This window comes from Meriones unguiculatus, chromosome 19 (genome assembly GCF_030254825.1).
Source record: "Meriones unguiculatus strain TT.TT164.6M chromosome 19, Bangor_MerUng_6.1, whole genome shotgun sequence".
NCBI lineage: Eukaryota > Metazoa > Chordata > Mammalia > Rodentia > Muridae > Meriones > Meriones unguiculatus.
In genome coordinates, this window is record NC_083366.1 from 21791758 (window position 1) to 21819222 (window position 27465).

Below are 27465 nucleotides of genomic sequence, written 5' to 3' on the forward strand. Positions count from 1 at the left end.
GCCAGTGACTACACTGGGTGTTCAGGATCCCAGTATAGTCCTAAGCCTTTCTCAGAGTGACCTTTTAATCACAAAAACTGTGTCCTGGGTTGACATTCTTCAGTTAACAAGAACAGAGAGCCAGAAGTGGAACTACAGAAGTAAAAATGCAAGGCTAGTACATTTAGAGACTTTTCCAGAACTATGGACTTTGATGGATTAGGTCTTTGTTTTCATTTTGGCAGGTGGTGCTGTCTATGTGCTGAGTCTTACAGCCTGAATGGTACTTCTATCATGGAGTCAGTTGTGCTAAGGTCTGGGGCCTGTTACACAGACTGCACATTAGGTGTGCCACCCTAGTTGCTGTAGTGGAGCCAGAGCAGGGGGCTGCTGAGATGTACTGTTTCTTCTAATTGGCACCTCCAATCTAGTGACCTCATTCATTCATAGGATACACTGCTACAGTAAAAGACCTTTTACAATAAAAGACCTTTGGTCTTTTATTCAGCTTCTTAGCCTACAGTTTCAGACTAATGATGGTAATTTCTATGCCAATGAAATGGCTGGGGAGTGAGGCTCCAAACTAAAAGCTGGTGGCTGGAAAGACTAAGACATTAGGGGTTTGGTACCCTCAAATAAGGCCCCTGGACCAGTGGGGAGAGCAGAGTTGGTCATTCACCCATGATGAATGATTTAATCAACCATTGCTATGCATGGAAACGTCCACTTAAACACCTTAGGATGGAATTCATTTTGCTTCTCATTTGGTAAGCCAAGAGGATGAAGAAACTCCTTGGCCCACCCACACTTGGCTATCCTTATACATCTCTGTCTGGCCACTCTTGACTCAAACCTTTCATAATAAAAAGCTGTAATACAAGCCTGGTGGCACAGGCCTGTATTCCCAGCACTCAGGGAGGTAGAAGCAGGCAGATCTTTGTGAGTTCAGGGCCAGCATGACCTACATATCAAGTCCAGGACAGCCAAGGCTACACAGGGAAACCCTGTCTCGAAAAAACCAAAAGAATAAAAAACAAACAAAAAGAAAAAAAAAAGGTTGGATACCAAGTAAATGGCCATCTCTAGTTCTGTGAGTTATTCTAGTAATCAAACATGAAATGAAGGCCGACTTTTAGGACAAGCCAGGCATGGTGGCACACATCTTTAATCCCAGAATTCAGGGAGGGAAAGGCAGGCAGATCTCTGTGAGTTCGAGGCCAGCCTGGTCTACAAAGTGAGTGAGGACAGCCAAGGCTACACAAAGAAATATTGTCTGGAAAAAAAGTCTTAGACACTAGATATTTCTAGCCACATTGGACAGAAGGATGAACAAGTTAGGTACTCGACCCTTTTCTTTCCTTCCTTTTTACATTTATTTTACTGGTGTTAGTGTGCATGTGTGTGGGCGAACACATTTCACAGACGTTTGGAGGTCAGAGGACAGCTTGTGGGAGTTGGTTCTCTTTTTTCACCATGTGGGGTCCAGGGATCAAATTCAAGTCATCAGGCTAGAGTAGCAAGTGCCTTTACCCTCTGAGTCATCTTCCCAATGCCCCGACTACTTTAAAGTTGTATTATTTTATATGTATGGTGGGTATGTCTATGTACCACATCTGCACAGTGTCCACATAGGCCAGTAGAGGAACATTAGTTATCCAGGGATTGACATTGCAGGCTGGTTGTGAGCTACCATGTAGATTTTGGTAGTTGAACACCAGTCCTCTTGAAGAGCAGCCAATGCTCTTAACCTCTGAGCCACCTCTCCAGCCACCTACCTTTCCAGCTACCCCCTTTCCCTAGTACTTCTTGGGTCCTATGGGACTGAGCCCTTTAGACGGTGACTAACAGAATTGGATGGGATCATAAGATGCCCAGTGGGCATCTGGAGGGTTGGAGACTGAGTTTGTTAGAGAAGGGAAACCCCACATAATTAGTATCAGAAGTCTGACTTACAAGTCAGACTGACACATTCTAGTCTCTCTGTTTTGGTTGTTTAATTGGGAACAGAAGACAGAGGACACTGCAGCTGCCTGCTTTGTTCCATTCCATGTTCAAATAACAGACAGCACCCTTAGACTTTAGCTGTTGTTTAATGATCATGAAAACATGTAGTCACTAGTTTTAAACTCTATGTTATTTGGGGTTTCTTATGCCTTTTCTTTCCTACTCCAATGCCTCCAACACCCCAATACCAGTTAGGAGAGAAAGGTTTGTGGGGAGAGAGGACAGAGTTCTCTTTAGCTACCTCCTGCTGGTTAGGGCCATTGGGTTCTTTGGGGCAATTCCAATCTTCATTTCAGGATATCTCCAACTTCTTCTCATTAAACTGCATCAGTAACAACCAGGAGCAACAGCCTCCTTCTCTTTTCTTGGAGCCCCCTTTCTCTCTCTGGGCTCTGGATTTATCCCCTCTCCAGAGGCCTCAGAATTAAACTAACTAGCTGGCAAAGAGCCCCTCTCAGAGCCAGAATGAGGCAGATAGTTTGCTGCTGTGAACAATCTGAATCAGCCCCATAAAACAAAAGCCTGTTTACAGAACTGAGTTTTTATATTTTTTTAAAGATTTATCTATTATGTATACAGTATCCTGCCTTCATGTGCCCCTGCAGACCAGAAGAGGGCAGCAGATCCCACTATAGATGGTTGTGAGCCACATGTGGTTGCTGGGAACTGAACTCAGGACCCTTGGAAGAGCAGCCAGTGCTCTCAACATCTGAGCCATCTCCCTAGCCCCAGAACTGAGTCTTTAAAGACGCCAAAACTTTCCACTACAAAATAACATTTGTTCTTTTGCTACCAATTGGAATTGTCTGATGAAGATTATTGGCAGTGTCTAATAACTCAAAGAGTGCTTCTGGTGTGTCCTTGAAGAAAGTATCAAGACACCTGCTGGGACAGGCTGGCTCGTAAAACACTTGGAGATGGCTGGGATAGAACTCTATTGGCAGAGTGCTTGCCTTGTACACACAAAACTGGGGGTTGAATTGCTAGCTCACTAAACAAACAAAACAAAACAAACAAACAAAAATAACAAGTGGTGCCTATAATCTCAGCCCTCCACAATCAGAAGAGGAAGATCAGAAGGTCGTTCTTGGCTACACAGTGAGTTCAAGGCCAACTTGGGTTATATGAGACTGAGCCAGAAACAGACACAGACAGAGGAAGGAGGAGGGAAGAAAAGAGAGGAAAGGAGGAAAGGAGGGAGAAAAACTCCCAATGATGGGACAGGCCAAGAAGGGGTGAGTCTATTGAACCATCCAGGGCTGGAGAACCAGCTCAGCACGGCCAGTCCTGGAGGAAGTCAGCAGGGGTATGGAACTTAGCCTCTGACAATTTTTTTTTTTTTTTTCAGAACGGGAGAACAGATTTGAAGCAATTTTTAATTGAGACTGTATTCTTGGGCCTATTGGCAATATAGTATGAGTCAGAGAATGTAATTTCATCATTACTCACCGAGCTTTCAATTGTGCAGCTGCCACATTTGCCCTGTCTAATGCATATCGATCAGAAGATTGAGCTGCACCTTGACTCATCACAGCAGCGTTTTAAAATCTAAATAGCTAGGGATCATGAGGAGACAAGACTGGGCTGCAGGCCTCCTCCACCCTTCTATCACTGCAGAATTGTCACCTTTGGCGAAATAATTTTGTGCTCTGACATCTGTAAAGTTCTGTTTTGTTTTGAGGCAGGGTCTCAAATACTTCATGCTTCTCTAACTTGCTATATAGCAAGGATGATCTTGAATTTCTAATTAGCTTGCCTCCACCCCTTGAACCACACTTAGGACCCTTAGGATAAAGGGTTGCAATCAGGGTGGACATTTATATTACCTCCCTAAAGCGCCCTTAAACAGGTACACAGGTAGCTAGCTGGATCTCCCTCTAGGAATCTGCATTCCTGGCCTTCCAACACGGTTTTAGCTTATGACATGGCTGTTTCTAGGCCACACCGAGAAACTGAAGGAAACCCATGGGTTCATGATCCTCACTTGGGTGGACTTATCCACACAACAGATCCTAGCCCTGAGATTTGCTTGGCCAAATGTGAACAAAAGTAGAGAGCCCCTCATTTCCCTTAACCTTCTTTTTCCTTGCTAGCATCCCAACACCACCGTGGAAGTTGTGTTGCTTGCCACGTAGAATTTTGGTGGCAAGGGATAGGTGTAGAAGTCATCCAGTGTTTCACACTTTGAATTCTAGAGAAAATTTGCTTTAAGGGAAGCAGCATTCCCCTCAACTTTTTTTCTTTCTTTCTTTTGAGATGGCATCTCTAGCCCAGGCTGGCCTCCAACTCATTTCTACTTCCTGTACCAAGGTTGACTTCGTATCTTCTTGCCTCTACCTCCCAAGTGCTGAGATTACAGGTGTGGACAATTATGCCTACCTTATGCTGTGCTGGGGCGGGAACCCAGGGCTTTGTGCATGCTAGGCAAGCACTCTACCAACTGAGCTACATCCCCAGTCTACTGTCAGACATTGTTTTTCTCTTATCTCACTAGCCTACAGCCTCAGACAATCATAAAGTCAATTGCTTAGTACCTTAATTACATCTTCACGATTCTTTAGATTAGCTGATTTGGGTAACTGTATGCAAGAGCTGGGAATGTGACGATCATTAGAATTCTACCGTCTTCTGATAGTGATTCATTAAAAAAAAAAATCAGCTGTCAGTTGGCAGCTGGTTTACTTTGGGAAGGAGTGGGCCTTATGCACTGACTGCTTGTAGGCTTTTCTATGTCTTCAGTCAGCCTGAGCTGGCCTAACAATGCTTCACAGAGAGCATATCCTTTTTCTATCAAATCCTCCTGTGTAACTCAAACCCTGAGCCAGGTGCTGTAGCCCAGCCATACCTGTAACAACAGCATTCAGGAGGCGAGGTAGGAGGCTCATGAATTTGAGAGCAGCAAGTTCAAGGTCTGATTGATGCATTTTAAGACTCTGTCTCAGTAAATCAATTCATCCTCATTATAGCCATCCATCCATCCATCCATCCATCCATCCATCCATCCAATCAACTTTTATATACATTTCTGACTGGTGGAAGGTGATTAATGATCCTGTCACTTCCCGCCTCCTCCCTCTGCTGAAATTTAAGAAGTTAGGATTTAGTCTCTAGAGACAGGCTTTTTTTATTATTATTATTCACTTATATGCATGGTGTGTGTCCACTATGACTTAATGTGCATGCAGGGAGCCTGTGGAAGCAGGTGTAGTCTGCATGGTGTTATGTGCTGGTGGGAATGTGTGCCCCTGACCAGCACCCTTGCTTCAGAAAGAAAGAGCACGTACAGAAGGCTCTTGAGAACTCTGTACAGGGCTCTGTGGCACCTCTGACCTTCACAAACCAAAGGATGGAGCACTGTAAAGATGGAGCCCCTGAGAGGAGTAGAGCATACAAGACTCACACTGCACTCCATCTATTCCTAGGAAACCCGCCTTAGTCAGAATGTAACCAAGTTTTCTCTTTTTCATCCTTATTCATGAATTAACATTTAACTGAGACATAAAAACTGCATGTATTAATGGGATCACCTGACGTTTTGACCCACACAGACAGTGTGTGATGCTTACCTCAGGTTTAACATGAACGTCTCCTTTCCCATTTGCCTGTTCCTTGGGGCTTTGTTTTCCTTTTTTGGAGAATATGTTTCACTATGTAGCCAAAGCTATCTTGAAATACCTGGTAATCCTTCTGCCTTGGCATTCCGAGTGCTAGGATTACAGACATACACCTCCGCATTTGGTTACTCCTTTTCCTTTTCTTTCTCCTCCCCCTCTTCCTCCTCCTTCTTTCCTTTCTTTCTTTGGGGTTCCACTAGCACTGTGGGCTGGCCTGGAACTCACTTTGTAGAACAGGCTGACCTTGAGTTCACAGAGATCTATCTGCCCCTGCCTTCCTGCTGGGATTAAAGGCATGGGCTTGTGTGCCCAGCCACTTACCATTTCTTAGTGATGAAAACTTTCTTCTAGCATTATGGGAAGTACATCACTGTCACTGCACTGGTCTGATTGCAGCCCAGACCCCCTTGCTTCTAACTATTATTTTCCTGTTGATGTGCTTTTCCCATCTCTTCACTTAGGTCTAAGAAGTATTCAGCTGTAGAATGTACCACATGCTTGTTACCAGTTCATCAGTTGACAAGCTATTTCCACCTAATGTCTACAGGAGATGGGACCGCAGAGAACCCAGGAGTGTGAGAGCGGCTATCTCTTCTACATACCTAAGAGTGGAAAAGATGGCTCTGTGGTTAAGAGTGTTTGCTGTTCCTCCAGAGGACCCAAGTTCAATTCCTAGCATCCACATGACAGCTTGCAACCGTCTGTAACTTATAGATGCAGGCAAACAATATACAAAAAATAAAATGAATAGTTCTTTACAAAATTAAAACATTCCTTTCAACTAGCTGTAGTGACATGTGCCTGTAACCACAGCACTGAAGGTGGAGGCAGGAGAATAAAAAGTTCAAGGCTGTCCTTGGCTGCCTATTGAGTCCAAGGCTAGTCTGTGCTACACGAGACCCTGTCTCAAAATAACAGTACTAAGATCCAGGTGTGTTAGTACATGCCTTTAATCCTAGCACTTGGGAGGCAGACACAGATGGGTCTTTGTGAGTTTAAGACCAACCTGGTCTATGTAATGAATTCCAGACCAGCCAGGGCTACAGAGTGGGACTCTGTCCAAAACAACAACAAAAAATCACCAACAACAGAAAACAACATCAAAAGTAATACTGATTTCAACAGGGTACAGTACACATGTGATCCCAACACTCTGAAAGTTGATGCAGAAAGATCAGGAGGAGTGTGGGGTTAGCCTGGACTGTGTAGGGAGTTCCAGGCCAGTTTGGACTTCATAGTGTAAGTGTCTCAAAATAAATATAACTTTGCTTGTCTAGCTTACAAGATCTTGAGTTTGAACCCGAAAAATACCACATAAATGGAACATGGTAGCACCTGCTTGTACTCAACATTTGGGAGGTAGAGGCAGGAGGATCAGAAGTTCCAAGTCATCTTCAACTACATAAGGAATTTGAGGCCGGGCTGGGCTACATGAATCCCCCCCTGTCTAAAACAGCGACAGCAACAACAAATAAAATAATGTGTGGTGCATAGAGACTGCTTTCATTTTCATAGACCTGGCAGTGGGAATAGTGGATCAAATAGTTCTACTCTTAGTTTTTAAGGACCCTCTACACTCTTTGCCATAAAGGCTGACACATCATTCCACTAACAGCACACAGGGTTTTCTTTTCTCTGTGTCTTCACTGGCACATATTGTTCATTTCTGGTAATAGCCACTCAGACTGGGGTGAGATGGTGCCTCCTAGTGGCTTTGAATTTCATCTCCCTAAGGTGATAAACATACTGCATCTACTTGAGCACCATCTGTATGTTCTCTTTTGAGAAGTGTTTATTTAGCTCTATTATCCAGTGTTGGTTGATTGACTATTTGCTTGCTTGTTTTTGCTGTTGAATTTTTGGAGCTCCTTATATATTCAGATACCTACTTCCTGATGAGACGCCATTTGCACATACTTCCTCTCATTGCATAGCCTCTCTTTTGGCTGTTTTCTTTGTTGTGCAAAGTTGCAGAGAGACTTCATAGAGTTTCTCTCATAGAATTCCAACAACTTACAATTATTATTGTTTTTGTTGTTGGTGGTGGTGGTTGTGGTGTGTGTGTGTGTGTGTGTGTGTGTGTGTATTTGTGTGTGTCCCAAGGCGCTGAGGACCCCAGGGACTGGACAAGGGCTCTCCCACTGAGCTGCAGCGCTAGAATACATCCTCTACGTTCTTTTCCTTTTTAAATTCTGAGGCAGAGACTTGATAAGTCACTCAAGCAGGCTTTGTACTCCTGGTCCTCTGTCTCTCCTATTTTCACTTACAACAGAGCTGGCCCCTGCTAGAGGAGTGACCTGAAGATTCAGCCAGACAAGGGCAGAGCAGAGTCCCACATGTAGGTCTCTTTGTTTGCTGTTACCACAGCATCCGGGGCACTTTGTCCTCTCCTCCAGCCACATGCTAAGATACAGACGTCATAGTCCTTTGGGGTTAGTTCACCTGGGAACCCAGAGCCTTCAACCTTAGCAAATTGAGTCTTAATGACCTATTTACAGCTAAGGAACCCAACTGCCCTTTTCCCAGAATCAGGCTCACCATCTCTGGGGTGGAGTGGCTGCTCCTCTCCGCTGCATGGCTTCCTAGAACGTGATGCCACCCTCACGGGAGACTTCACATTATCACCGTATCACTTCCATAAGGAAAAGACAATTCTTCATGATAAAGTTTCACTCCACCTGTGATAAAGATACTTCAGTGACCAAACTAAGTCACAGATGAAAACTAGAACAGCCTGGCATGTGGCTTATGTCTGTAATCCCAGCACTCAGTAAGTAGAATCAGGAGGATCAGGGGTTCAAGGTCAGCCTGGGCTACACGAGACCATTTCAAAACAAAACAGAAAGAAAACAAAAGAACCAAAGGGGTGTGTGTGTGCTGTAACCAAGCCCATTCTGGTGACAAGACCAGTATAACCTAGGGCAGCAGTTCTCAACCTGTGGGTCACTAACTCTTTGAGGTCCAACAACCATTCACAGGGGTTGCCCAACCATCAGAAAACATAGATATTTACATTGTGATTCATAACAGTAGCAAAAGTACAGTTTTAAAGTAGCAACAAAATTAATTTTATGGTTGGGGTCACCACAACTTGTATAAGGAAGCGTATTAAAGGATCTCATCAATAGGAAGGTTGAGAACTACTGCTTTAGGGGTACTGCTGGAACCACTGCTGTGGTCACTTCTTCCTAAGTTTACTGGCGTTTTCTTCCTTGTCAGATGCAGAGAGCATTTGTCACTGGCCACCTGTCATGAGCAGGTTATTTTTAAAACACTAAAATAGGTCAACTTACAATTTTCATTATAATGGAGGGTGGCTTTTATGTAGACAAGATTGCTCAGGATTACTTCCATCCAATTAACATTCATCTTATTCAAATTCAATGCAGTATTATTTTAAGCCTTTACATTTGACTTAGATTCCATGTTTCTATCTATAACTTGACTAGAAAACAGGGAGAATTTTAGGGTTAAGGGATATCACTCAGAGGCTTAGTAAGCATGTGTGAGGCCTGGGGTTCAATTCCCAGGACATTAAAATCAACTTTAAGAGTCACTGTTAAGAGAAAAATTAGTGACTAGTCCTATTCACAAATGTAGTTATTTAGTCCTGTGTGGTTGTAGTGCATGCCTGAGGTTTCACCTTGTGGAAAAGGACAGCAGGACGATCAGGAGTTCAAGGTCATCTTCTGCTACACAGCAAGTTCAGATCAGCCTGGGCAGCAGGAGACCCCATCACAAAAGCAAGAAAAGAAAAAGGAGGGAAGTAGGGAGAGATAAAGAGAGAGAGAGCGCCTCAGCACTCAGGAGGTAGAGGCAGGGGGATCAGGAGTTCAAGTTCAGCCTTAGCTACAAAGCAAGTTCATATGAGTCTGGGCTACATGGGAAGATAGATAGATAGATAGATAGATAGATAGATAGATAGATAGACAGACAGACAGACAACTAGATGACTAGTCAACAAGCTTCCTTTAAAATTTTAATCCACATTTATAAACTTGATTTTTCAAAATATTTCTTCTCAAAGCATTCTTAAATATTTACAGGGAAGTCTAACTCCTTATTTTTCCACACTGTTGATCAGAACTTTCCAGCTTTATTGAGAATCTACATCAGTTACAAGGCCCCTTCCATTGCATACTAAAATTCTCTCTCTCTCAAATAAGGTCTCACTCTGTAGCCCATGCTGGCATCAAATCTATGGCAATCCTCCTGCCTCAACCTCCTAATTACCAGGATTACAAGTATGAACAAATATGCCTGGCTAAAATTACAACCTCTTAAAATGCTAAACACAGACACAGAGGGGGGATATTTAAATTTAGCCCCCAAATATCAAAACTATGAATTTCCAGCTGGGTGTGGCGGTGCACACATTTAATCTCAGCACTTGGGAGGCAGAGGCAGGTGGATCTCTGTGAGTTTGAGGCCAGTCTGGTCTATAAACTGAGTCTAAGACAGCCAGGGCTCTGTTACACAGAAAAAAACCCTGTTTTGAGAAACCAAACCAACCAAACAAAAACAAAAACAACAACAACAACAAAATAAACCCCAAACCTGTGAGTTTCCTTCACATTCAATAGCAACTCCTGACCCAATAAAGAAACATCTGAAATAGAGATGTAGCTCACTGGTAGAACCTGTGGCTAGAATGTGCTAGGCCCTGGATTCAATCTTCATTCAGTACATTAAAAGGAGGAGGAGGAGGAGGAGGAGGAGGAGGAGGAGGAGGAGGAGGAGGAGGAGGAGCAGGAGGAGGAGGAAGAGGAGGAGGAGGAGGAGGAGGAGGAGGAGCAGGAGGAGGAGGAAGAGGAGGAGGAGGAGGAGGAAGAGGAGGAGGAGGAGGAGGAGGAGGAGGAGGAGGAGGAGGAGGAGGAGGAGGAGGAGGAGGAGGAGGAGGAGGAAAAAGAACAACAAGAAGAAAAGCAGGTGTGGTGCCACTTGGCAGCATTCTGGAGGTACAGGCAAGTCACCCTACATACTGAGAGTTCAAGGCCATCTGGGACTATCTAGGAATCTGCCTCAGTACAATAAAAAAAAGAATGGAAAGAATCCTATCGTAACATGGAAGCTAGGGGGTTCTGTCTCAGGGCTGTTTCAGGGCTGTTTCTTACAAATTAGAAGACCCTGGATCAAGCCATTTAAGGAGTTGTTGCTGCAGAAAACCCCAGCTGCCTCCAGACCTCCTGCCCTTCATCCATGTCCTGAGGCGGGCTGACTTCACCAGGCACTAGGTCAGGTCTGAGCCAGTGTGGGCTGTGTCAGGCTATAAGCGATGAACTGTTGACAGCAACTCTCTGGAGAGCACAGAAGGCTCACATTGAACCCTGCTTGCCACGGCTATTTCAGTTGGTGCTCATCAAAAAACCCAATCACTTTTCTCCAGGAGCCACAGACCTGTGATAAAGTCTGGCATAATTAAGACACTGCCAAAATTCTAGGCAAGCTGAGTTCTGTCTAAATATTCTTGTGTTTTAATCAGGAATTAGGAGAGTACCCTTCCCCACTAACTGTACTGTAAAGGCGCTTAAGCTTTCCCACTCACAACCCCTTTTCACCTGAGAAATCTTCACACAACTGCAACTATACAGGTGTATAAAAAAATGGACATTAAATCAAATATTTACTGATAATAAATCACAAGAGATTTATTTTAAAACACTTATAAAACACTATATATAATTCCATCATTTATTTTAAAAATGAGAGTAAATTTACATACCAATGAGACCATTGTGCTAGTTTCAACTTAATTTCACATGAAGACCGAAATATTATCTGAACATTTTATACTGTAGGAAGCAGGGCATCCTCAAAGGCTCTTAGAGTTAAAATTCTGACTTGATAATTAGACATGTTAAGAAAACTACTTTGCATGATGTGTAGTACAAAAGGTCAGAAGAAAGCTTAGGGCCATTTCAGAAATGGTTAGAGGGCTGGGAGAGGAGGCTCAGAGATCAAGAGTACTGTCTGCTCCTGTAGATGACCCAGTTGCAATGTAGCGATTATGTTACTTTAAGAGCTGGAATTTTCCCATGTACAGTAAACACCACAATTTATAACATACAACAGTCTCTAAGCTACAGTGTTTGAGGCAGCCTTGGCTGGCTCGCATGGTGTCAGGGCATATGCTGTGCAAACTGAGCACACTGTGTGTTCAGAATCAAGCCTGCAGCACAGCTGTGTGGCACCAGTGAGCCTGCTAGAAGCCCGTTGGATTCCTTACAAGTTTGACTTTGAATAAATTTTTGGTTGTTGCATGTTCAGCAGCCATTTATCTCCGATATTTTTTGCACTTCTTACATTCAGTTACACAAGGCCTTGTATGCCTACAGTGTAAGAAGACAGGGGTTAGGCAGTAAAAGGAGATGATGTTAAGCATGAAGACTAGAGCTATGAAGTGTGCAAGGGACTGCATGAGTGCCCTTCATACCTCTTGTAATCTTGAAATTCATGATCTAGGCCAAGAAACTGGCTTTTTTCCTCCAAAAAAACAGTAGGTTTAGCAGGAAAAAAAGAAAGAAAAGAAAAAGAGAAAAGAGTAAAGAAATAAGACATCTCCCCCACCCTCCTGTACAGTATCAGGTGCTAGAACATTCCTTCTCGGCCAAAGTGGCTATGTAGTACCCACAAGTTCCTCCAGCAAGATGTAGGGTTCCTGCCTGCCATCTTCCTGTCCCTCCTCACCAGCCAGCTGCACTTCCTATAGCAGTGGTCTTAAACTCTCAGTAGCTAGTGGTTTGGCACTGTGGTGGGCTAGACCATTGCCAAGCCCCTGCACCAGCTCTGGTCTGCTTGCCTTGAACTTACTGATTTCCAGACAGCGTCTCACTGTGTTGTTGCCCAGACTGCCCTTGAACATGTCACCTTGTATCTCAGGCTCCTAAATAGCTGGGACTACAGGCATGCACCACCACGCCCAGTTTGGACTTCCTGTGCAAGAAAAACAACCTCCTTTTTGTTAGGTAACAGGAAACCGGGGATTTGGTTACCTCCTTAGCTGGTAATAGAACTCCAGTATCGAAAAAGGAGTGGAGGCCTATGGGTTGGTAGAGGTGCTTGCCAACCAAGCCTGATTACCCGAGTTCAATCCTCAGGATGCATATGGTGGAAGAAAAGACTCACTCAGGCTGTCCTTGACCTCCACATGCACACCACAGCACACAGGTATACACAATGCAAAAAAAGCAAAATGAATACATGTAGTCAAGGAGTGGCTCCAGAGAACAGACCCTAAAGTGTGGAATTGACTTTGTAGAGGAGGTAGAGTGGAGGCAGTCAACGGGAAAATTGGGGACCCTGCAAACTCGATGGTAAACAATTACTTATATTATCACCTCCTAAAAGACCAGGACATCTAAGGCATTACAGTTTTCCTATAAAAATAGGAAAAATGTACATGAATGGTTATTTCATTACTTATTTTGGAGACAGGGCCTTGCAATATAGCCCAGGCTAGCCTTCAATGCACAGCAATCCTACATCAGCTCCCATGTGCTGGCATCCGGTTGTGCACCACCAAGCTTCCTGGTTGATTCAGTTAGTATTTGCTGGTGGTCTGCGATCTAACTGATATGGAGACTTGCAAGTAGTGAGAAAAGCCACTTGAAATGTCCTATAGGGAGCCAGTTGAGCAGAGCGGATGATAGATCATCATTCTCTATTTGTTGTGATGGGGACAGACAGCCTCTCACCTGTGACTTGCTGGATCGTGAGTGCTTATAGGAGAAGCTGGCACAGACCCTGGACAGGCAGGATTTTGAGTGGAAGCATGTGCTGAGACTTTTTAAAACTGTGTATGGATGCATGGCTGATACCCAAGGAGGCCAGAAGAGAATGCTGGGCCCCTGGAACTGGAGCTGTAGAAAGTTAGGAGCCTCAATGTGAGTGCTGGGACTTGAACCTGGCTCCTTCAGAAGAACAGCCAGTGCTTTTAACAAGCTGAGCCATCTCTCTAGGCCCTGGATTCTTTTTTTTCACACTGGGAGAAACAATGTTCTATACCAAGAGGTAGATAGAGACACGGTTGTAAAACATCCAACTCAATTCTCTTTCTAAACTCATTTCTTCAATTTTACTTTTTTGCCTTTTTTGTTCTTTTGTTTTTGCATTGTTTATTGGTATTTTGAGAAAATTTTATATAACCTAGGCTGGCCTTAAACTCACTATATAATTGAGGATGACCTTGAACTCCTCATTTCAGACAGGCTGAGGACACCATCCGTCTGTCTGTCTGTGTGGTGTATGTGCCTGCGCACATTCAACTGTCCCATCTGTCACTCTCCACCCTCTTCCCTTGGGTCCCTCACTGAAGCTAAAGCTAGACTGGCAGGTGGCAGGACCTAGTGTTCATCCCTCTACCTTCCCTGTCAGGGTTATAGGTGTTCACACATGTGTGGGCTTGCCAGGCTTTTTACTTGGGTGCTAGGGATTCAAACTCAGGACCTCATGATTTTATAGCAAGTGCTTCTACTCACTGTGCACCAAAATTATAGTCTTTGGCTTCTCTTTTTGTTTTTCCTCCCCCTTCCTAAAGTTTTGAACCCAGGACTACATACATGCTAGGCAGGAATTCTACAATTGAAATATGTCCTCAGTTCTGCATCTGCTAACATTAGATAAAGCAAATTACAAGACCCAATATTTTCAAGTTTGTTTAAAAACTGATTTGATGTCTTATGGCAACTTCTTCTTCCCCTTTGTATCCTGCAAAGATGAAATATTTCAGCATACCTAAGCTTGCTCTGGGCCCTTAACACAGCAAATGTGGTGATACTGCTCAATTAGAAATGCTATTTCAGTCTTTGGATGCAAGATCTGGGTTGCCCTGAAGGCTGTCATTAGCAAGAATAAATGCTAATGCTGTGCAGAATAAGAGGCTAAATAAGAGGCTGTGTGGGTGACTGGTGGGAAGCCTGAAAGGACGTGAGGATGAAGACTTACTTCGGTTTAAAATGTGTGCTTTGTCCAAGTGTTCAGTGGGAAGTGTCGCCTCTTGCCTGCAGTCATTGTTATAGAAATAGTATGGCTGGTAAACTGTAGTGACAGTGCAAATCACACAGCACGTGAACTGAGCATCACAAGCATCTCTCCAGAATGAGGACCACAGGGAACCTGAGACCCTTCTTATGGGAGGAGTTGAGACAGGGTCTCATGACTATCCCAGGCTAACCTTGAGCTCAAGGCCCTCTGGTCTCTGCGTCGAGTGCTGAGACACCACCTGAAACTCTTAAAAAAAAATTATTTATCTCTTTAAGTAAATCCATTATGATAGTATATATGTATAATCACAGATAACAGAGTCTGAGTCAGGAGGATCACAAGTTCAAAGTCAACTTGGACTATGTATTGAAATTTAAAAATTAAACAAAGGTGTATTGCTGAGTGGAGGCATGCTCCTGCAGTCCAGGTTTCTACAGGTGCTGAGGAAGAGGTTTCAATGCTTGAACTGTCATCAGTTTACTTCTGAAATGATTTTTAATGTCATCATGATTTTGTTTCCTGGTTCCTGACTCTGCCCGTGGGATTGCAAGTTACTATGAAGTATGTCTTTGTAGTTTAGTTTTCTTCCAGGGAAAAGGGGCAAGTATCAGAACTTAATTACATTTGTTCCTTTGTTTTCTGAGAGAAAGCAGCAATGCACATAGCTTACAGATCCAGTCTTAATAGCTTAATTCTCAGGTAAGATCAGGTTTTGGCAAGCCACGGACCCAGGAAGCTTTACCACAGACCTATCTTAGAGAGGTGGATACTATCTTAGCTTTTCAGAAACTTTAAATCGGCATATGTTCTTTGTTTCGAAAGGAAACTTAAGTATCTGAGACAAACACAATAGGACAAGAACAGGAAAACAGAATTTATTAAGAGGTATTCCAAACACTGTGTAAGAACAGAAAAAAGAGGGGGAAAAACCTATCAAATCCAGAAGTTCCTGTACTCTAAAAACATATTAAAAGTATCACAGCTCATGTAACTTTTAAAAGGATGTATAATAGTCTTTCAGTTATAATAAGCATGACTCTGAGGCAGCAGGCCCCAGGGAAAGGAGGGGAAGGGAAAGTGGGTCATTTCCTTTAGCCTGCAGCAAATTTCTTTTCCCTTTATACCACAAAGACAAAGGGGATTGGAGGCCCACCCTGATTGGTACCAAACCCAACCAACCAGTAGCTGTTTGCGCTCATGCACCAAGATGGGGGCTGTATCAGCAGCTAAACAGCCACAGTCAGGGGGCACAATCCTCGTGCCAGAGGGGGTCAGAACACCTTTGGACCAGTAGGTCATCAGGAGTGGGAACTTAAACCCAAGAAAAACCCAGATCCCCCATTACAGTCAGTAGATTTGAAGTCTGGGGCCCTCCTGGCTCAAGGAGTTTTTGTATCCCTTGCTTTGCCTTCCGGCCTGCCTTTTGGCTCTATAATTAATAAAGGAAAAGAACTCTGACCACAACAAACCTAAGGCATCGTACACACAAAATATTTCTCTAATCTTTCCCTTCTCTGGTTAAAACAAATTTTAGGTTATATCACTAGCAGGGCTCACAGCTCCAAAGCACATAGGCAGTTGCCTGAGCTTTTTTTTTTTTTTAAACAAAACAAAACAAAAAACAGGGTCTTAGTATGTAGCCTTGGCTGGCCTGGAATTCACTGTCAGACCAAGCTGGCCTGAAACTCAAGGAGATCCTCCTGCCTCTGAGTGCTAGGATTAATGCCACCACACCCAACCTGAAGAGCTCTTTTCTTTTCCAGGCAAAACTTAGGTTTGTGGCAAAGAAATGAATTTCAGAATGAGGCCAATATGAAGCCAAGTTAGGTTTACTGAAAAAAAGGTGCTCTAACAGAGAGTAAAACCACCTGACAGGATAAAAGGAATCATAGCTAGGTTTCCTTAGGTGGGTACATATGGGCTGTTGGGGGCGCTTATCTCTCTAAAGGCTAAGAAATCACCTCCCTTCCATCCAACCTGGTCCAAAAAATGTATTTATTTATTTATTGGGTTTTGTGAGACGTCCTGAAACTCACTATTGTAGACCAGGCTGACTTCAAACTCAAAAGATCTGCCTGCCTCTGACAAGGAGTCTTTATGTGTTTGATTTATGTGTTTGAATGTTTTGACTACATGCATGTATGTGCACTACCCGTATCTGTGTTGCTTGTGTATGTCAATAGAGGGTGCTGGATTACCTAGAACTGGAGTTACATATGGTTGTGAGCCACTGTGTGGCTGCCAGTAGGAACTGAACCTGGGACCTCTGCAAGAACAAGTATTTTTAACCACTGGCTCCTCTCCAGCTCAAGAATATAATTTGTAACAAGGTTTAAAAAAAAAAAAAAGAAAGGTGAAAGGCTTTAGATGCTGGGAAAGCAGTGGGGAGTGTTCAAGGAGAATACCAGGCAGATTGTTGGGAGTAAGATTGCTGGAGGTAAATTTATTGAAGCTTTGCTAATCAGTGGGGTATGGTAGCACACACCTTTAATCTCAGCATTTAGGAAGCAGAGGCACTTGGATCTAAGTTCCAGGCCAGCCAGAGCTACAAAGTGAGATCCTGTCTCAAATAAGTTATTAACACCATGGACAGACAGAGCATGGGGCCCTACGAGGAAAGGAGTCAGGGCACCAAGGCAGAAGTAGGTGTTATGGCACAAGCCTACAGACAGGCTGATTCCCTGCAGCAGGCAGGTGAGGGGGTAGGGAGGTAGGTGATCACCAATACCCACTTGGATGTAAATTCACTTCCCAATGAGACATGTTGGCACTGCAAAGTCTGAGCCAGGGACTCAGGAACGTGTGCTGTGATTCTCTATGAAAGGGGAAAGACTGATACAGACATGGCCCGAGCAGCAGCTAGAGTGTAACACTACTCTCTTGGGAAAAGTAAAGCATTTTCCAGGTAAAACTCAAGAGAGGTGGTCCAAGAGGGGGGAGGGGCTGCCATGAACTTAAGTTTAGATATCATTTTGTTCCCAAGTAAACAGAACTCACTGTGCTTGACATCCTAGATGGGCGTTCTCTGGGAAGGCATCATCTGGCTCCAAATAGCACAATTTATTTATTTCCTTTCACAGGGCATCTTGGAAAACACATTGTCTCTGTTGTGGATCATGAAATCTCCTGCCTTTCTCTGCCTAGGGCTCTACTGGAACTTTCTACCGGGTAGTTTTGAGTACCCAATTTGATGTTTTGCTGTCTGCTTTCTCTCTGCTACTTGTCATTTATTCTTTTACTTTGGCCTAGCAGATACTTAACAAATTCACTAATTCAAAAAGTTCAGCCCTCATAGATCATTTTCTGGAATGAACAAATTAACTTGGTCATAATGCTGGGGATTACCTTTTCTATTTCTTGAGTCAATGTCGTTTCTGGATTTACTTTGGGCTGTAGCAGGTGGAAGCATGAATAAAAATGAAGGACTGAGTGCAGACTGATCTTCTGAGACAAATGGGATAAAGGCGGGGGGCAGTTAGGAAGATTCCTAGGTTTCTCAGAAGTGTGGGATGCTTTCCTCTAAATTAGAGTTTATTCGAAAGCTTATAAAGAAGACGCTTAGCCAAGTGCGAGGCATGAATGAAGTATACAGTTAATAAGGGGTTGAGGTCTACTATGCAATGAGACCTTTTGTAGGGAGGACTGGATAAATGAGTCTGAAGGTTAGGAGAGTAGGTCCAAGCACTGGAAAGGGGGTGAATGGTAACACACACAGTAACAGGAATAGAGGTCACCTCAAGGGAGGAGTAGTCAAGAGTATCAATCACCAAAAACTGTCTGAAGTGAATGGGCTCCATTAGACAGGGGTCATCATAATTTTCAACAGCAATTCAGGGGGCCTAGGAGAAGAGTTAATTTGTAATTGAATACAACAGAAGAGCAATAAAAAAAAAAATGAAGAGACAGGGAATAGATGATTGAGAAAACACACACACACAAAAAGCAAAAAATTCAAGAGTTTCCTCCTAAATGAGTATGTTAACATACCTGTAAAAACAGATAAAGAGAACCAGTCTTAACTACACTGCCTGACAACCACAGCCCTAAAAACCTACAGCTTTTGCTAACTGCCAACAACTAGAAATAATCAAAATGTCTTTCAACAGGTGAAAGGCTACAGAAAGGAATATTGCTCATGATAAATTAGCTCTGGGCATGGAAACAACTCCTGTCTGGGTTACATTAGACTGTCACAAACAAGCTATCAAGCCACAAAAGACATGGATGAATCTTTACAAACAGAATCTCACTACATAGTCCAGGCTGTTCTTAAATGCAGTGATGGGATTACTGGCATGCGCCAAGCCCTTACAATGCTAAGAAACTAGTCTGAAAAAAAAAAAAAAAGTATATGCTATATGATTCCAATTATATGATACCCTGGAAAATGCAAAACTGTTAATGGCAAAGCCCTCAGTCATTACCAGGATTGAACAAGTAGGTGAAGTAGAGACATTTTTAGGGTACTGAAATGATTCTATGTATTATGATGAATACACAAGATTAAACATTTGTTGGTACCCATTAAATCTTCACAGGACATCCAATGCACTTCAATGTGAGTAAATGAAGGCTGGAGAATCCCAAGATGGAAGGGAGAATGTGACAGACAAATGTTAATATTTTACACATGTGGGAAGAAGCCACTGATGAAGAAAGTGTGGGGGGAAGGGGCACAGATAACAAACCGTCCTTATATTCCAATGTCTAGAACTATGAGGAAAAAAAAACAACCTTTACAAATTGTTAGAACAGATTACTGTAATACATCATTTACTGAATTTTCCTAATAATTTTAAATGGACACCACTATCATTTCCATTTTCAGGTAAGGCAGATTTGAACCCGGCAGTTCAACACACACCAACATTCTATTCTCATTTCCCCAACACCACTGTTCTCAACTCGAATTAAGTTTGGCTAAATGTTTTACCAAGTAACTGGAGTCACCAGATTTTCAGTGTTGGAAGGCACTAGTGCACAAGATAAGCACTCAAGACTGGAGTTTGCAGACTGGCAGTGGTGGTGGGAGACAGAGGCAGGTGGATCTCTGTTAAGTTTGAGGTCAGCCTGGTCTACAGAGCAAGCTCCAGGGCAGGCAAGGCTACACAGAGAAACCCTGTCTCAAAAACCAAAGCAGACTGGAGTGTGTACCTCCCACACATTAGAGCTAGCCATCCTTCAGCAGCTAGGTACTTGGAGGCTTCAGAGCTGTTTACATTAATATTCATCTGCCTGATTCCACAGGGAAAGCTGGCATAAACTTCACAGCTGCTCACTTACTACCTTATAAAATGTCCCAAATACAAAATTCTTTCACTCTATATATACTTATATAGTATATACTCTGATCATAAAACTCATCTTAGTTCAGTTTTTTACTTTGTATACATTATTACATCCACTTGTGTGTGCACTAATGTGCACATAGTTGTAGAAGCCAAAGGTTGACTCAGTGTCTTCCTCACTTACTCTCTGTCACATGTTTGAGATTGTATCTCTCAAGGAACCTGGAGCTCATTGATAAGGCTACACTGGCTAGCCAGTGAGCCCCACAGATCCTCTTGTCTCCACTCCCCCAGGCTGGGATTAGAGGGGCACATAAATCTAGGCTTTTTATATATGTTTTACATATGCAACCCAGGTCTTCACGCTTGCCAGCAAGCACTTTACTGACTGAACCATCTCCCCACACCTTAATTTACTTTTTTAAATGAACTACTCTAAAACATAAAATTCCATTCTACAAGAAAAAAAAAATTTTAAAACAGATCCTTATGTGTTCCCATGGATATTATATATATATGTATGTTTATATAGTGTGTGTGTGTGTGTGTGTGCAGACGAGTTATTTCCTCCCAGGTCATAATCTGAAGACAGAACACAGGTTCATGTCCTTTAGGTATTACCCTGAAAGAACTCAGACATAAGTACATCCTTGACAATGAACTCAGTACTAAACATGTTTGTTTTCTTTTTCTTGTAGTCCAGCTAATGCTTTCTAAGCAACTTACACTACTGTACTTCAAGACTATAATTTCCAACAATTCCACAATTACATTAATTGGCAATATAGTTAAAGTAGCTAACACTTGCTAAATCTTGTGAATTTTAAGACTACACATACGAGCGCTAACAGTTTCAGATTTTTGTCAGTATACATAACTCCAAGGAGCAGCCAGCTATTCCCAAACATAGCTGGGCACACACTTATAAAGCACCTTCTAGGCTTTAAGTTAACCTGACATTTCTAATCCACCCTAAACAATTTCTATACCCATATACTCCATAAACCCATCACAACCCTTGCAGTCTGGCTTAGCTTAAATACCAGGTAACTCAATCCATCAAATCACATGAGCTCTCGATTCCTCAATCTTAATACAGGCTAAACGTTTATTATGTATGTATAAAGCTACAGCTCCATAACTGGAAGGCTTTATTAAGGAAGGAGGAAAAGGATGACTTACTCTTCTGTGTCTGACTCATTGCATGGCACGAAATCCCAGCAGAATCAATCAACAGAGGCAGTAGTGAGAAAACAACCAGAGAAGCACACAAAATTTTTTGAAGGATTTTTATACTATATTAAAAAAAAAACCACAAAATAAAAAAGGGATCCGTCAACATATATCTCAGAAGTCCATCCAAGAGTCTCAGTGTCCAACAGCCATGGAGGCTGATCTCTGTTTCATTGCTCAGTCTGCAGCTCATGTAAGGATCAAGGAGGTGACTTTAGGTTATAATCAAACTTGTTCTGCCAGATCCAGGACCCTGAATTTATCCAAATTGTAGAAACATGCTTTAACCACCCGTCCACCAAAATACCGCCCGTTCAGATCAACAACAGCTAAAAAGCAAACAAAAAGACAGTTAATACAGGTGTCTTGAAAGACATCCAAACAAACAGTAACTTTAATATTTGTTAAATTCTTTAATAGTACAGCATACCTTTAATTGCTGACTCAACTCTCTCAAATTCTAAAAATATCCGTACTGCTTCATCATCAGGGGCACCAGGAATCTAAAATGGCAAGAAACGTATAAGTAAAGTCTATGTCTGTGCACATACTCTAATTATAATCATACACATATATTTGCGTGTGCACATACATATGACAAAAGTGGCCAACCGTCAAGGAAATAAATATAAATTACTAATGGTTTTTGATGGAACTATGTTGGGGTTGGAAACATATAACTAAAGCTAAGCAATGCAGTCTTGCTCGGAGGAAGCTGCCCATGGCAACTAGCATGCAATCAAGTGATTATACAGTTAGCTAACAACAGGATAAAGGGGCAGCAGCAGCAGGAACAGCTGTGAAAGCAGAACCAGCTACATGCTCCTACTCCAGTTGTCTTCACATCGGTCTGCATTTTGACTAGCTTTGTTTAGCAGTCTGTCCAAACCTTCCACAATATAGCTTCATGTAACGTATGCAAAGCACAACTCCAACTTCTAAGGAGTCCTCACTCAGTCTAAATATCCTTCCTCTGCCACTCCCTATGCAAAGCTCAGTTCACATGTGACACTGTCATAAGGCCTTCTTCATTTGTTTATGCTGACATCTTTCTCAAGACCTCACAGCCAACACTATAGGCCTTCTATTTTATACTTCCTGGTTCTTGATGTGCTGTCTCTTCAACTGAACATATCCCTGAAAACAAACGTTGCTGATACCTTAAATGTTCAATACAGAACGGGTTCCATAAGAGGCACTAAATACTTGCAAAATAATGTAATAGAACATTTGTATTATATTACCAAATAACATCTACTTTTGTTTTTACATTTAAAACTAACACTCAGCACTGCGTGCAGTGGTGCACACCTGTAATCCCAGCACTCGGGGAGACGGAGGCAGGCACATCTCTGAGTTTGAGGCCAGTGGGGTCTACAAAGCAAGTCCAGGACAGCCAAGGCTACAGAGAAACCCTGTCTTCCGATAAAAAACAAAAAACAGAACAACAACAACAACAACAAAAAAAACCCAAAAACCTCCTAACACAAAGCTGGGAGTGAATATTCATGCCTTTAATCCTGACATTTGGGAAGCAAGTGCTGGCAGATCTCTATTCACTCAAGGCCAGCCTGTTTACAAAGTGAGACCTTGTCTTAAACAAACAAAACCCATTACATAACAACAACCTAGCACATATGAGAAGTGTAACTAACATGCATTGGTGCCTATAGTAAGACAATGTTACTGGATCAATGCCAATGCTACCTATGGAGGGGGATTTATAATCTGCCAACTAAAAATTATATCAAAAGAAAATCTTCTTACCTCAAATATCACACACTTTCCAACTTTGCCATATTTTTCACATTCTTCCTTGGTTTCAACTTCCAAGTCTTCATCGACCTCTCCTGCACCCACCATGTTCTATACAGGGAAACAATTAAGCACCAAGCATAATTTCAAATGTGTAAGGGTTTCAGAATATTATTTTCTTTCATAATGACAAACATTCTCTCCCCTCAATCCCACCAGTACTAGACCCTTGCACACACTAGGAAGTGCTCCAATACTGAGCCACATCTCAGACGTGGAATGTGTTCTAATTCCAAGACACAGTAGTTTCTGTAAACATATAGGAAACTTTGAATAGTGTTACAACACCTAAGATGTTCCAGAAATTTCCAACTTAGTCACTGCGGTCTCAATGTAACACTTCACTGAGAGTAAAGTAAAACCCTTCTGTAAGCATCTACCCAAAGGAATTATTGCAAAAGTGTCATTTTCACTATTCTTTAAAAAAAAAAAAAGTATTGATTTTTTTGTATGTAGGAATGTTTTGCTTGAATATAGGGACTGTGTACCATTTGAGTGCCTAGTGCCCTCAGGGGCTAGAAGAGGGCGGCTCCCCTGAACCGCAGTTATAGAGGGTTGTGAACCATCATGTGGATGCTGTGAAACGAACCTGGTCCTCTACAACAGCATCCCATGCTCCTAACCACTGGACCATTGCTCCAGCCCATATTTTTAGTATTCTTAACTTTGAGGATATCAGTGAGTCTTTGTAAAAGCCTCAGAAATAGGTAGATTGGGGTGACACAGAATCAAGGGCACAGGTTTTACTTCTTACCCTCAGCAGGACCACTTTAGTAGGACACTTAAGTATTTCAGTTAATGGATTTGAATCCGACTTCTTGGATGCATCTGTATCAAAACATATCAGACACTGCGATGGTTAGTTTTAACTGTCACAATTAAATCCAGACACAATCTAGAACCACCTAGACAGGTCTCTGAGACTGTCTGTGAGATATTATCTTAGTTACATAATGGAAATGGGAGGACCCCTGCAATCTGGAGGCCTAGACTATACAAGGTTGGGGAAAGTTAACTAAGAACTAGTTATCATGCATTCATTCACTTTCTCTGCTCCCTACTACACGTTACCTGATGAGCTGCTTCAAGTTCCTTCTGCCCTGACTGCCCCTCAGTATTGGACTGTACCTGGAATTGAGCCAAATAAAGCCTTCCTCTCATGAGTTGCTTTTGTCAGCAACAGGAAATGAAAGCAAGACAGAAGTGTTATAGACCTGAGCACCACCACATGCCTAATTCAATTACAATAGCAATGTCATCGTTTGTGTCCTAGAGGCATCTGTAAAACCAGTCCCTGAAATAAAAACATGTTTTTCTTTGATACATGATTTTATGGTACTTTTTGAAAGTTTCTCGCTTCCACCATTACCTACCATCTTTTGCTCATTTCATTTCCTGAAGGGCTGGCAGAGCATACAGTTTATAACATTAACTGATGATCCTTGTCTTGGAATGACAGTTTAAGTTGCTGGCCCAGACAATTAATTGTCTAGCCACTAGTTAAGTTACTTTAAATACGACTGTAAACCAGGAAAACTGCTAATTGTTTCTGTAACCAGCACTTAGCATTCAGGCAGCTGGCTGTTGCTGAGACTGTGCATTAATAGGGAGGGCTGACAGTTGAGTTGTTAAAGTAATTCAGGGAAGGGAATTCAGATAAGCTGACTTACAATTAAACCATTTTTTTTTCTATTTAAAAGGTTAAGATATGCTTCATTCCTATTTCCCCTACATACAGAACAGGTTATAAAAATCAAATGAAAATAAAATAGCAACCAGGCACTACAGAGCAGCACTAGACCTCACCAATTGATCAGTAAATGAACCAAAATCCTCATCTATACTGAAAGGGCAAAAAAACCCTGAGAGACCCACTGAAGGTGTGGATAAAGCAGACATAATCACTAGATATTTTACCAAGTTATGAAGATTCTTTGCCTAATCAAAGCAGTTGAAAAATTTTGGCTCCTACAAGCATATTTTATCTGTCTTGGTTCTAGAAAAAGAAAATGAGTCTCAAAGCTCCCTGGTTTCATAAGACAGAAGTAGAAAACATGTCATCACTAGAAATTACTGCTTCCAGAAAGGAGGGTGCACCTTCCTTCTGGGCTAAACATCCACAATGCTCTGTGAACTTACCCTGAGACTCGCCCTTCTCCGTCGCGTCACCCACAATGATTTTGCCGCCCCGCTTGCTGGTCTTCTCTACTGACAATGCAGTACTCAGCCCTTGCTCATGCTTCCCCAGTCCCTGTCCTTCCCGGAAGCCATACTTCTGCATGATCTTATGAGCCACTGTGCCACTAGGAGGAAAGAGAAAGGATCCTTACAGTTGATGCCATTGATATCAGAACACACTGGATCTATGGAGCAATGCCTGGTCACAGCATAAGTCCTAATGAAGACAAGTAATTAATAGATGCTTCTAGATGGAAGCTTTGAGGATGCACAGGATAGAAGAAATATAAAAAGTTGATAACAACTGGGTGGTGGGGGCATATACCTTTAATTCCAACACCTGGGAGACAAAGGGAGGTGGATCTCTGGGTTCAATGCCAGCCTAGTCTATGATTGAGTTTCAGGACAGCCAAGGCTAAATAGAGAAACCCTGTCTCAACCCCCGCCCCCCCCCAAAAAATTGTTGGTAACTGCAACCCAAGATAGCCTGAGTATTTCTGTGGGGAATGACAGCTCCTTCTTTTTTTGCTGTTTTGGGTTTTCGAGAGAGAGTTTCTCTGTGCAGCCCTGGCTGTCCTGGAACTCGTTATGTAGTGCAGGCTGGCCTTAAACTCATAGAGGTCCACCTGCCTCTGCCTTCCAGGTGCTAGGAGTAAAGGCATGTGGCTTCACCATTCAGTGAATGGCAGCTTTTTTGATGACACCTTTGTTGTATAAGAGGAAAAAACAAACAAACAAACAAACAAACAACTTCCTCTGTTAGCTCCCTATCTGCACCACTACCTGGGTTAAGACCAGCTGGAAATGGCGGCCTGTCAAATTCTAAGTATGAGGTTTCAGATAATAAAGACTGTATTTTTCTCATGGCATAGCAGAAACTCAATGAAAAAAAACCTCAGGAAGCACCTATCAACAGATGGGAAGTAAAACAAGGTTGATATGGGAAGTAAAACAAGGTTGATATTGGATGGCTAGCTTAAGGGTAATTGCAAAACAAGAAAACATTTGTAACACCTTTTTTCAGGTATTAAGGGCACAAATGGAATTGGATTCTTAGTCTGCTACTTTCTGCAAGAAGGCATCAATTCCCTCCTGGTGTCTAAGGATCTCAAGAGTGCCCCTAGTGACACCATCTGCTTGGCTTTGGATTACAAAGCCCAGCTTCCACTATAGCTGTACCTTCTCATGTTCTGTAATTCCTCTCATATTTTCTTTTGAACAAGCTATTTCAGGGCAAAGCAAAGTACTACAAAGACTGAACTAAACCATGTTGGATCCTTCTTAAGTGAAGTTAAAAATCCAATTCTTGTTTAAGTGAAAACCAAACAAAGCGATGATTTTTATGGTAAGCAGGAAGGACAAGAATGAGAAGCGCTTCAGTGAATCACCCTCCAGCACTGTGCTGTCTAGTGTCTGGGTAGACAGTGGTGCTGGAAATGCCCTAACTGTGGTCTCCATCACAGCATGTGGTCAACAGCAGTTTAGACTAGTGCGACTGAAGAATTTTCAGTATTTGAGAAGTCCTGCTATGCAGGAGGCCAGCTATCTACTCCAGCTCTTCCATTAGTACTTCCTAAGGGCCCTCAGAACTAGATGGTTACACACACAATGGCCACTTACCTGCTGTCTCACTAGCAGCATTTCTACTGCAAACAGCATACCATTTAACAGCATGGAACAAAACATTTAAGGCAATGCCACTTGAGCAGCCTTTCACAGCATCAGCGCAAAGATAAAATACAGTGACACACACCTGCAATCCTAACTTCAGCACCCTAGAAACTGAGGCAGGTAGCAGGAGAATGGTGAGTCTGAGGCCCCGCTGGGCTCTAAGGAGATACTATCTCAGAACAAACAAATAAAACCCACCAGTCTTACTCAAATGTCAATCTTAAAATTGTTTTTTTCCATTCTATGATAAATACTCATCTCTATAGTTAGAATGACAAGAGGTGCTTTTTGTTTTGAGAGGAGTGGTTAGGTACAAAGCTCAGGGCTAGTGCATCACAGACAAGCCTTCCACTACTGAGCTGCCTCCCCAGCATAAGCAGCTTCTTAACACCAAAGGTGTACGACCACAATCTAAGACAAATGACACATTTCTTCAGGAATATCCAGTCCCTCACCCTTTGGAGATAACCTGAACCATGTCTAATTCCTATGAGCCATTCAACTTGCATGCTATAAAAAACAATGTAATTGCTAGAGAGATGGCTCAGTGGTTAAGAGCACTGACTGTTCTTCCAGAGGACCCAGGTTCAATTCCCAGCACTCACATGGCAGCTCACAACTATCTCTAACTCCAGGATCTGACATCCACAGTCACACATGCAGGCAAAACACCAATGCACATAAAATAAAAATAAAGAAAT

At 42.5% G+C, this 27465-nt stretch overlaps 1 protein-coding gene across 1 annotated transcript in view; it reads right to left on the reverse strand.

Annotated features, from left to right (window-relative positions):
- Positions 1-15432: 15432 nt before the first annotated feature.
- The window catches only part of Rbm17 (RNA binding motif protein 17), a 30679-nt gene continuing 18646 nt past the window's right edge, over positions 15433-27465 (reverse strand). Inside the window, exons 8-12 of the mRNA XM_021650902.2 lie at positions 25055-25218; positions 23670-23743; positions 22868-22966; positions 21531-21603; positions 15433-21429 (exon numbers count right to left, since the gene is read on the reverse strand). Of these exons, the coding sequence (XP_021506577.1) occupies positions 21326-21429; positions 21531-21603; positions 22868-22966; positions 23670-23743; positions 25055-25218 (514 nt within the window). The 3' untranslated portion in view covers positions 15433-21325. The remainder of the gene's footprint in view (positions 21430-21530; positions 21604-22867; positions 22967-23669; positions 23744-25054; positions 25219-27465) is intronic.